The following is a 12,515-nucleotide window of genomic DNA, read 5'->3' as shown; positions in this document are numbered from 1 at the left end:
CCAGTCAAACTCGGCAGGCGTTAAATGTAGTATTGCTGACTCCCGATTCTCTTGGATATATTTTTTTCGTTGATATTCTCCACATCGCTTAACAAATTCGGTTCAAACTTTTCAGGCACATTAACTATGCTGAATTAAATTCACAAAAATAAAAAAAAATATCAAAAAGTTTACGAATGGTGGCGTTTATGGACTAAATTGAACAGGTATCCTTTTTTTGGTTTCTACTTTTATAACTTAGAAGTAGTTTTATAGATGATGGATAGATGATTTATATATGATTATTGTATTTAAATGAAGAAAATGTGTCTGGCAAATATGAAGCGAATCTATACAACCAACAGAGTCGGGAGTCAAAAGTACTAGCTAGTGTTATCGCTAGCCGATGAACTCTTTTGTAGTGAAGGAGCAATTAGTGTACATAGAGGGGTGGATCAAACATGGAATTACCTCAGTCAACCCTAGATGCTTTAACTTTAGCTGGAGACTCCGTTCATGTACCTGATGCACTATTTCCCAATTTTCTGGAGGTAGCTTTTAGAGGTGTCATCAATTCTAGCGACAGAAATGCCATAGAAGGTATCCATATATATATATTTTTTTTCTTTTTTGCAATGCATGGAATACCAGGTTTTTAGTCACATGATTTCCATTTGAAGTTTATCAGGTCCAGTACAATCAGTACATTTAGCTACGTAGCTAAAATTACCTACCGTAGCTTTGTTTACCTACCTCAGGGAGCTTTATTTAGCTATTTCAAGGCAACTTTTCACAATTTTGCTTTTTATCTTAAAAAGACAAAAAGTCGCAAGAAAATGTCTACTAATATTTATTCTAGGTATCATTTACAAAGCAATCTAAAGCAGAGATAGTTTTAACATTGCTGCGTTTGATCACATTTAAGGAAAATATGTATTCCCATTGTTTGAGTAACTGTACACACCTTGTGCGAGATGAGGCATGGATAAGTATGATTACTTCACATTGTGCTCATGTTAACCAAAACTGGTTTTCTTTGTTATTACACTCAAGAAGTAACTGTTAGGTCACAAATTAACTGTTGTATATAGCCCCATAACTTTTAGAACTTTGATTGCAATTGCGCAAAAAAAGACACATCTCCAAGAGTGATTTTTTCATGAATTGTTTTCAGATGAGTTCAAAGTTGAAAATTATCACTGCATCAAAGTGCAATTTTCTGCACTTTCTGGGAAAAATTCATATTTAAGAAATAAGTTTGATTTAGTAGCTAAATAAAGCTACTTCAAGTAGGTAAATAAAGCTATGTAGGTAATTCAAGCTACGTAGCTAAATCTAGTGATTGTACCAGACCTGTTTATTGCATATCTATCATCTATGCATGTCATTTTTATACTTGCACTAACTATAAATTTAAATTAATTTCCAGTGACTTATTGTGTAGGCCAACAACAAGATTTGTATTTTTTTCAAATTTTATTAAATCCTTAGTCAGTTAGAATCTAGTGATCAGGTGATCTTTTTCATTCCACTGTCACATACCACTACCAACAATGATTATATTCTGTATAGTATGATAATTATAAAGTCAATCACCACAGACTAAGCATATATATGTATATTCTAAGGGTTTGATGTATAAATAAAATATATATAAAATGTTCATTCTGAACCCTATATAGATTGATAGATTTACAATTAAGTGCTTGTAGAAATATAAGATTTATGTATCTGCAAGCACATGTACAGTTATAATCCTAATTATTTATGTCTCTTGCATTAATTCTCTTATTCTATTATAATTCTATTATAGTCTCTTCAATAAAAGATATTAAATTATCATGCTTTAACCTGTGAAAAATAAAATTGAAAAGTGTATTACCATCTAATTAAGGTCTTCCGTCTTCAACGGAAGACCTTATTGTTTTCGTTCGGTTTCTTTTTCCCTATTATTAGGGTCTTCCGTCTCCAACGGAAGACCCTTCTATTATTGTATTGTTTCTTTTTCACTTTTATTATTATTATTATTATTCCACTTTTTCTTTACAATTTTTGTGCAGAAGATATCTCGCAAACGGTTCGATCGATTTTCATGAAATTTTCAGGGGTAATGCCTTTTGATCTGAAGATGATCCTTTTTTGTTCAAATCCTTAGAATTCACTTTCGGTCGGAAGTTATCGCCCTTTAATCGATTTTCAGATAACCATTTTGTCGACACAAAATCTAAAAAACGGCAAAAGCTAGAACGCTGAAATTTTCAGCGATTATAGACGACATGTTGAAGTTTTGCACCTGGGTTTTCAAATTTTCCGGAAGTACCTAGTATGGAAGCTCGGTAGGGGTCAAAATTTAGGACATGAATCAGGAGTGAATTTTCGAGACATTTTTTATCATATCTCTAAAACTGTGGAGATTTTCTAAAAACATATTGAATAGAAATTGTGTAGAATTACAAGATCTTTTATATGATATCAAAGAAAAAGGGCTGACTCATCATATTAGGGGCCGAGAGGGGCCAAAAGTCTTTAGTCAATAGCTCTTTAACAATCAAAATTTTGTAATGCATTACTGAAGCAAAAATGTTTATCTCAACAATTTACAACTATATATTATAATATTTACATCATATGTTACATAATTAGGGGCCGTTAAGGGCCAGAATGTAAAATCTTTGACGCTTTTTATTTCAAAAGTGGGAAATATTTTGATAAGCAATATTGAACAAAAGATGTTCAAAATAATGTTCTTAAGAATATGCAACCTTTCATTTTTCTCTAAACGTCCCCATTAAGGAGTTAAAGGGCCGGCCCCTAAATACTTCTTTTGCAAATATCTCGGAAACGAAAAAGAATTTCTGACTAGTTGTTGAACAAAAAGTGTTCAAAATCATAAGAGCTTTAAAGTGGTATGAAGAAAAAGGGGCTGGCCCCTCAAAAAAAGGGCCGAGAGGGACTGAAAATCTGTAATCAATAACTCATTGACAATCAATATTTTGTAATGCATTACTGAAGCAAAAATGTTAATATTAACGATTTACAACTACATATTATGATATTCACATTATATGTTACATAATTAGGGGTCATAAGGGGCCAAAATGCAAAATCTTTAACGCTATATATCTCAAAAGTGTGAAATATTTTGATATGCAATACTGAACAAAAGAAGTTCAAAATAATGTTCTGAACAATATGCAAATTTTTATTTTTTGCTTAACGTCCCCAATAAGGAGTTAAAGGGCCGGCCCCTAAATGCTTCTTTTGCAAATATCTCGGAAACGAAAAAGAATTTCTGAATAGTTGTTGAACAAAAAATGTTCAAAATCATAAGAGCTTTAAAGTGATATGAAGAAAAAGGGGCTGGCCGCTCAAAATAGGGGCTGAGAGAGGCCGATAATCTTTGATGAATAAATCTTTAATGCTCAATATTTTGAAATTCATTACTGAAGCAAACATGTTTATCTCAACAATTTACAACTATATATTATAATATTCACATCATATGTTACATAATTAGGGGCCATAAGGGGCCAGAATGACAAATCTTTGGCACTCTATATCCCGAAATTGGGAAATATTTTGATAAGCAGTGTTGAATAAAATATGTTCAAAATAAGGTTTTAAACTATATGTAACCTTTTCATTTTTGCTAAACACCCCCATTTAGGAGTTGAAGGGCCAGCCCCTAAATATTTCTTTTGCATATATCTCGGAAGCGAAAAAGAATTTCAGAATTGTTGATGAACAAAAATGTTCAAAATCACAAGAGCTATAAGAAGATACCAAAAAAAAAAAAAAAAAAAAAGGACTTGTCCCTCAAAATAGGGGCCAGGACGGGCCGAAAGTCTTTAATCTATAACTTTTTAATGATCAATATTTTAATACACACTACTGATGCGAAATTTTCGTCTTAATAATTTATTTTTATCATTTTATTTGAACAAAAATCTCAGTCAAATTCTGATCTCATCTTATCAAAAATCGGACGGAAGACCCACTCGTTGCTTGCAACGAGATCTCATCTAGTTATTATTATTATTATTATTATTATTCTTTTTTTTTCTTACCGATTTTGTGCAAGCGAGTTCTCGGAAACGGCTCGGTCGATTTTCACGAAACTTTCAGATCTAATAGATATTGATCTGAACCTTATTGGAAATTTTTTATTTTGATGACGTCACTTCCGGTCGTGAGATATGGACGATTTTCCGATTTTCAGAGGGTCGGCTTGTCCTGGCAATCACTCCTAAACGAATAGAGATATTGAGTTGAGATTCACAGTGAAAGTAGAGGAAGGATTGTAGATGTGCTTTTTTGGGTCTATATCTTCCAAGCATAAAAGGCGCCGAAGCTCGCCAGGGCTCGATAAATAGGATCATAACAATCTCGCAAAATTTAGCACTTTTTCTTTCATGTCTTAATACCTGTAAATATTTTGTTAAAACATATATAACAAAAGTTGTGCACAATGATAAGAGCTTTCATTTAATATAAAGAAAAAGGGGCTGATCCTTCAAATTAGGGGCTAAGAGGGGCCAAAAGTCTTTCATCTATAACTCTTTAATGGCCAATATTTTGTTATCAATTACTGAAGCAAAAATGTTTATCTTAACAATTTGCAACTATATATTATAAAATTTTGATTCTATATTGCGTAATAAGGGACCAAAAGGGGCCAGAATGCTAAATCTTTGACGCTTTATATCTCGAAAAGGGGGAATCTTTTCATAAGCAATACTGAACAAAAGATGGTTAGAATAATGTTCTAAACAATATGAACCCTTTCAATTTTTAACAAACGGCCCCATTAAGGACTAGGTGGCCCCTAAATATTTCCATTCAGCATATCTCCTCAAGGAAAAGAAATCTCTGAATAGTTGTTGAACAAAAAGTTTTCAAAATCACAAGACCTTTCATTTGATATCCAGAAAAAGGGGCTGAGCCCTCAAATTAGGGGCTAAGAAGGGCCAAAAGTCTTTCATCTTTAACTCTTTAACGATCAATAATTTGTGATGCATTACTGAAGCAAAGATGTTTATCTTAACGATTTACAACAGAATATGATAAGATTCTGATCATATGTTACGTAATAAGGGGTCACAAGGGGCCAGAATGCTAAATCTTTGACGCTTTATATCTCGAAAAGGGAGAATATTTTGATTAGCAATCCTAAACAAAAGATGGTCAGAATAATGTTCTTAACAATATGCACCCTTTCAATTTTTGTCAAACGGCCCCATTAAGGACTTGGAGGGGTTGCCCCTAAATATTTTCATTCAGCATCTCTCCACAACGAAAAGAAATCTCTGAATAGTTGTTGAACAAAAAGTCTTCAAAATCACAAGACCTTTCATTTGATATCAAGAAAAAGGGGCTGACCCCTCAAATTAGGGGCTCAGAGGGGCCAGAAGCCTGTCATCTATAGCTCTTTGATAATGTTATATAAATCAAAAGAATGTAATCTAATTAGGGAAGTCTATATATTATTATCTTTTAACAAAGATCATAGTCAAAATCATATCTCATCTTATCAAAAAATCAGACGGAAGACCTACTCGTTGCTCGCAACGAGATCTCATCTAGTTAGGGTCTTCCGTCTCCAACGGAAGACCCTTCTATTATTCTATTGTTTCTTTTTCACTTTTATTAGGGTCTTCCGAGCTTCCTTCGGAAGACCCTACTGTTATTCTACTGTTTCTTATTATTATTTTATATTTTTTTTCCCGCCGATTTTCAGCAGGCGATTTCTCGGAGACCTTTTGTCCGATTGCTATGAAACTTTCAGGGTAGATACAATGTGTTATTGCCTAAAAACGGTTTTTTCAAATTTTTGATATCTACCCCTGTTCATGAGTTATTGCCCTTTAATCGATATTTGGAGGGTCTCTTGTCCAGTAGAATTCTCAATAACGACACATGATATTTGCATGAAAACTGGAGAACTTGTAACTAATACATTGCAGATGCGCAGAACATTAAAATTGTAGGCTAATTTTTTTAAGTTCGGAAGCTATGTGACGGCAAGTTTTAAGAATTATTTTTCCATGAAATTTTGCTGCTTTTTGTTTAATAACTTTTAAACTGATAAAAATTTGGTAAGACATATAGAATAAAAGTTGTGTGTAATTACGAGAGCTTTCAGATAACATCAAGAAAAAGGGGCTGGCCCCTATATTCAGGGGACAGCAGGTCATAAAAGTATTTTTTGGATAGCTAAAAATATGAAAATATTATGAAAAATTTTGAATGACATAATTTCTAACATATTAAATCTTGTCATGTGGTATAAAGAGAAACAAGCTCCGTGCTATATTTTATTCTATTTTATATAATAATTATTCGAGAATCGTATAGGAACAAGTTGTCTACAAACCAGCCACGCCTTTTAGGGCATCGTAACACATGCTTGTACGGTTTTAGATAGTTGTTGTGTTTTAAATAAATTGTTTTGATTCGATTTCTCTGTTTTCTGTTATATAAATCGTTTATAAATGCAAGTTATTTACACAAGTAAAGGTAAATCAACATTTTCAAATGCATCCGTATAGAAAGAGTCTTAATCGGGGCCTCTTGTTTGTAACCTGGATGTAAACAATCACGAGCGGCATTGTGGGAAGAAGACACTAAAGACCCGATATACGAAAAACGTGAAATGATCTGATGGTTTGTTGGCAAATATTTAAAAAAAAGTGTAGTTTAGTATAGCATAATGCTTCATAATCAATAATTTTTAAAAATAAATCATGTATAACACTCAATCTGATTATTTTATTTTTTGAAAAATCATCAGGTCGAATATCAGGTTCCTTAGTATATCAAGTCTTTAGTACGTCCCCGGAAGTAGCCATGCAAGTCGGAATTACAGACAGAAAATGAGAAGAAAATATGTGACAGTTGTACATTTTCTTAACGTACGAGCCGTATGTAGACATGCACGTTTAATCCACATCTACGAAGCACATAAAATCCTTGGTTGCGTACAGGGAGCATTAGTTTTAAAGGGATATATATATTCTTGCGCAAATTGTTTACGAGGAAATTCTGACGATCACATTAACAGCGATGAACAGTCTTGTGTCGGAGTTTTCTGTGATAAATGTAGCGAGTGATGAAAGAGTTCACGGTGACATTTTAATATATGATTGGCGTGGACCATGGAAATGAAGGTTAGAATTTTTCTTATCTAAAATTTAACAGCTGCTTACAGCACTGATGTTACATGTATATGCCAGCAAATGTATAAATGTACGCACAAACACTGATGTATGTTATCTATTTTATGGTTCAGTCTGTCTGTTAGCCCTGACATGACATTGTCAAATCCCCATTGCTTTACCTTATATTTAAATGCATGAGAGCATGTAATTTCACCAAGACTTATTTTTTTTATTGAAACAAAAAAAAAATGCAAAAATTCAACAATACACTATCTAACATACTACATGTATAAAAATGATAATTATTGTTATATATTCTTCAACAAGTGTGAATAGCTGTTATAGCTAGGGCCTTAATTAATATTATAATTTGTTATACCTTTAAAAATTTGTTCTTATATAAATCTATACCAGTGTACACTCAAAATGTCTAACATTTCCAAGGTTTTATGAGCAATCATAAAAAATCTATGTTGAACCGCAAAGTGAGATATTGAACCTGTCGATGAGATCATTGGACTGCTTACATATTACAGTATGCGCGGGATTAGTTAAATCTCATTTGCATTCGTTGGTGTTCGAAAGTTACGGAATTGACAGAGTTTTACCTCAGTGCTGGTAAAGGAAATTTACATCACGGAAGCCACTACAAAATACATGTATGTCAAACAAAAAAAGAAAGTAAAAGATATAACAAAACATTTATTGACCGTGTTCTCGGGGTAAAATGCAATTTGCTGACCCCTTGAACCAAACTGTTTCCCTTCGGCCTAATGGCCTCAGGCAAACAGTTTGGTTCTTGGGTCCAACAAAACACATGTTGCCCTCGAACCCAGTTAGTAAATGTGTATTATTATTGGAAAATCTCAAAAATGTCACTCAGTTAAATTGCAAAAGAAATTTGGAAATATATTTATACATAAAAGTTTGAATTATTTCTGTGATAAGACTGCAGGATTGATTTGTGTTTTGTTTATTGCCCCTTCAAATTTTTTTTAGTCATATTATTATGCCACCACTTGCTGGTGGAGGCCTGCAAATATAGACCTGTACTTGACACTTACGGCCTTTGGGAAGTGAGGGATCTTTTTCGTGCCAGCACCTTCTGTGACACGGAACCTCGGTTCATACGGTTTCATCCGAGAAACCTATCTCCACTAGTGTTAAATCTAAAGCAAACTAGCATGGCGCGGCGCCATGCCCTTTTCTCTCGGCGCCATGCCCTTTTTTCCAGCGCCATGCCCTTTTTTCCTTGCAAAAATATATAAATGTGCCTAGCAGAGGCAAGATGGATTAGCGGCTTTGTTTATTCAGTGCATGCTGAGTAGCCCCTTTGTTTATTTAATGCACGCAAAGGTGTGAATTCAGGACAGGAAATCACTTCTCGCTTGAACGCACACAGCCACCTGGCCAGGTAACATGCCTCAGGCTGTTAGGGTATAAGAGATAACACGAGAAAATATCATTTGATTGCATTGATTATGCAAGAATTAGCCCAATGTCAAAGATAGATTAATTTGTAAATTAAAATGTTACACATTTTAAATCAGGATCGTTTCTTTTTAAATTGAAAGTAGAAAAAACAGAGTTGATGAAGAAATGTGAAAAATAAAACTGCTGATGAATTAAGTCAACTTACAATGTACAGTACCAAAAAAAACCTGAATATTATGTGTGAAATGGGCTAGGAAACAACAAAGTATGAAGTTAGTTTCTTTCAACATGTTCAATGATTCTGTGTTCTACTTTTTGAGTTGACACCCAGAGGCTCAATGTTTCTAAGCCAGAAAAAAGTTTTAACAAATTTATATATTATTTCAAGTTTAATTTTTTGGTATAATCAGTTTTCACTTGATTTTGTTGATAGATTATTTTCAAAATAAAGAGAATGCCCTCTACATTTATTATCCAAGTAGCCCCCTCCCCCCTTTGCAATTTTGTTCTGTTATTTACCTCATACACAAATAACAATATTAAAGGAAGGGAAAAAAATCATACCCCAGACTAAAATAATTCTTGAGCAAGTGACAAAAAGATTCACACCTATTACTTTTTAATCATAACCTTGATAACCATACTAATTTCTTGATTAAAAAATTTGAATTTCAATTTTGGCAATAATTGCCCTCTCAGTGTGTATTAAATGAATTAAGCTGACAGATTTATAAATTTTTCTTTTAGATACTTGTATAACTAAAGATTTCAGTATTAAATAATAATTTAAGTACATAAACATGATAAAGAAAATATTTATAATCTCAAAGACGTTAAAAAAGTGCCCTCATGAAAACTTGTCGCGGCGTAAAGTGCCCTTTTGATTATTGGATTACCATGCCCTTTTTAGGGTCTGGATTTAACACTATCCACATCCAGCTGTGGGATTCGAACCTGCGACATAAGGATCAGCTTCTTACTGACACTTTGATTGATTGTATGTTGTTTTACATCTTACTTGAGAATTTTTCTCTCGTATAGAGACATTACCACATACTGGTGAAGGGCTTCAGACATAAACCTTAATACTTGGCACTAAGGCCCATTGAGCAGTGAGGGTTCTTTATTGTCCCAACATCTACTGTGAGGTTTTTAAGGTCTCATCTGAAAAACCTTTGACTTTCATTCTAATGCTTGGCGCTTGGTGAAGGAACCTTCATTACCTGTATGTTTATGTCTTAGGTTTGACACAGCAAATGAGAATCAAGCCCAGGCCTCCTGATTACAAAATGAATGCCCTACAACTAGGCTACCATTACAGATAATGAACTAGATTAATTACCATGTAAAACATTGTTTAGTAAAAAATTAGTTCTTGAAATTAGAAAATAGAATTTTTTATGATTGGGGTATGTAAACTTAGAGTGGTATTTGGGTTATACAGTAAAACACGCTTACTGCGAACAGACTTAAATAAGGAATTGAAGCGTATAGTGAAGTGATTTTCATTCCCTGTGGTTTTAAAACATACTGAAAACTAAACTGAAAAATGAATACATTTATAATGAATCAAAATTATTTGTCCCTGGCACTTATAAGCATGTTTTACTGTAATGACAAAATAATGGGGATTTGTTTTCACAGTGGCTGTATATTGTGAATAATTTAATAAGGCCAAATAAAAAAATATGTGTGGTTCCGGTTACCCGACCGTCCCTATTTTATACCCCCGACCCTAAACTTTTTTTGACAATTTTCAAATTTCCGGAATTTTCCCCAATTTCCCTCATTGGCTCCAGTATTAGTTTTAGTTTCAGCAATGGTGGCCTTCTTTGACAACATCGTTTCAACACACAGTACAAGTGTTTTGTCAGTTACAAATATCACCACTTGAAAGAAAGCAATAGTATTATCTCACCAATATCACCAATAGTTAATTCAAGAACATTCAATGATATTTTTGACGTTAAAAAAACTACCTACCTACCCTAATTTGTTTGGAGATGTAACCGGAACCACACATATTTTTTTATTTGGCCTAAGTCGATAGCAACTTTTCAGTTTTAAACTAATCTTGTTCAAGCAGATGCTTGTCTGTCTCCATAAACTCCAATGAGCAGGAGTTTATGGAGACAGTCAAGCATCTGCTTGAATGAGACTAGTTTTACACATGCTATCTGCATGATCTAAGTGGTAATTTTTTTAAAAAAATATGTATACTGGTATATTATTGAAAAAGTACATATACAAAAAATACCGACTAACCGGTTATGAAAATCATAACCCGTCATCCCATACTAAACGGTTACTATATTTCTGACTGATTAGATGGTTACCCAGTTGACCATTGCCATCCCTAATAAATTTTTTACATGTATAATTATGTGCATTTCCTTTGTGAAATCATGAAAAAAAAAACTCCTAATTAATCCCTATTTTTATATTATATTTTGTAATTACATCCTCAAAATTGACTGCATGTAAACATCTATTTAATAGAGTACTTTTTACAAATAATACACGGAAAATGTGACAGTATCTTTAAACTCTGTTTGTGGTTTCATTAGGGGTGTCAATGAATATTTGAGTACTCGACTATCATTCAATCATATTGACTATCGACTAAAATTTGTTAAATTGGTTGTTCGTTTAAAATTTGCTACTCTTAAATTCAATTTTAAAAAAAAATTGGATCTGCTCAGTTCATTTATTAACGTATCAGTGTTCAAACTCAGGGAAAGGCTTAACCAGTCTTTGTTAATTGTTCAAAGGAATTTTGTTGTTCGACAAACATGCATTGGCATACTTTAAAAGATGTCAGATCCAAATTGTAAAGTTTCAACCTGCAATTTCGTAAGATCTCAGATCTCATATAATGCAACTACCAATTAATGAAGAATAATAAAACTTTATAAATACATGTAAATTGGGGAATGGTTATGAGCATAATTCAAAGGTGTTTCTTTCTGATATTAATATCAATCATTTTTAAATTGTATTGATTGAATGCAAAAAATCTCATAATTAAAATTTTGTTTTTATAAGAGTTACACTTTAATTGTTTAACAATCACGGGTCACTGATAAGACGCATTCAAATGGCTTCAGGTAAGAAATCAATAACGGGTACATGTACTAGCAGCAGGAAAAGAAAGGATGAATACGAGCATTTGATGTTCTGTATATAGATAAAATGTGCAGTCAGTGATTTTTTTAGGGCCGACTTCAGGGTTGGGGCTGAAATTTGGCCCCAGTCCCAATTGAAAATATGCCTGTATTTTCCCAAAATGTAAAGTTTTCCCAAAGAAAAACTTACAAAATATGTGATCAAATTTAGTTTGTTTATTGCATGTTTTTCAAGCAGGTTTTGTTGTTCAGGTGGCAGGGGATAGTTTCGTACTAAAGACCCGGTCAAATTTCTTAAAGAATTGAGATATCCCCTGTTTGATGTGATATTTTATGTAGAAAAATGATTAGAATAATTATGGGACACATTTGCAGTGTAGCAAAGTGCTTGCTGAAAAAAATGATGTGCAACTTGTAGGTGTCACTATGACGCTTATCATATACAGAGTTGTAAATGCGAACCTAAGACACGTGGTCCGTTGCAGAGGAAATTCAGCTGAAAAGCAGTAGGCCTTAGAAGAAGGTGTGTATCTCAGAGGGAAGGTGAATGGCCCCATATCAATTGGTGAATTTTCATTAGGGCATGCATTGATTTACAGACTACTGGGTGTTTTATCCTGCTCGCTCGGGCCTGGGGACAGGTTGTATGTGTGCGACTGAGGCCCAAATTTTGGAAAAACAAGCCAAAATTTGGGGAGACCCCAGGTGTATTTTTGGTACATGTGCACTCTACTAGGCAAATTACATGTAATTTGTTGACGTAATTTGTGAGCCATGGGCATATAAAGTGTAATTAATTAGCCCCTGGAAAACTGTCCCC

General features: G+C 33.5%; 1 protein-coding gene across 1 annotated transcript in view; it reads left to right on the top strand.

The window, feature by feature from the left end:
- Positions 1–423: 423 nt before the first annotated feature.
- LOC133193639 (COMM domain-containing protein 3-like) overlaps positions 424–12,515 on the top strand; it is a 30,086-nt gene continuing 17,994 nt past the window's right edge. The window contains exon 1 of the mRNA XM_061329593.1: positions 424–579. Within this exon, the coding sequence (XP_061185577.1) occupies positions 441–579 (139 nt within the window). The 5' untranslated portion in view covers positions 424–440. The remainder of the gene's footprint in view (positions 580–12,515) is intronic.

Source organism: Saccostrea echinata, unplaced genomic scaffold (genome assembly GCF_033153115.1).
Source record: "Saccostrea echinata isolate AGI-Se365-2 ecotype Australia unplaced genomic scaffold, CSIRO_AGI_Sech_v1 ptg000028l, whole genome shotgun sequence".
Lineage (NCBI taxonomy): Eukaryota > Metazoa > Mollusca > Bivalvia > Ostreida > Ostreidae > Saccostrea > Saccostrea echinata.
This window is presented reverse-complemented; position numbering and strand designations above follow the sequence as displayed.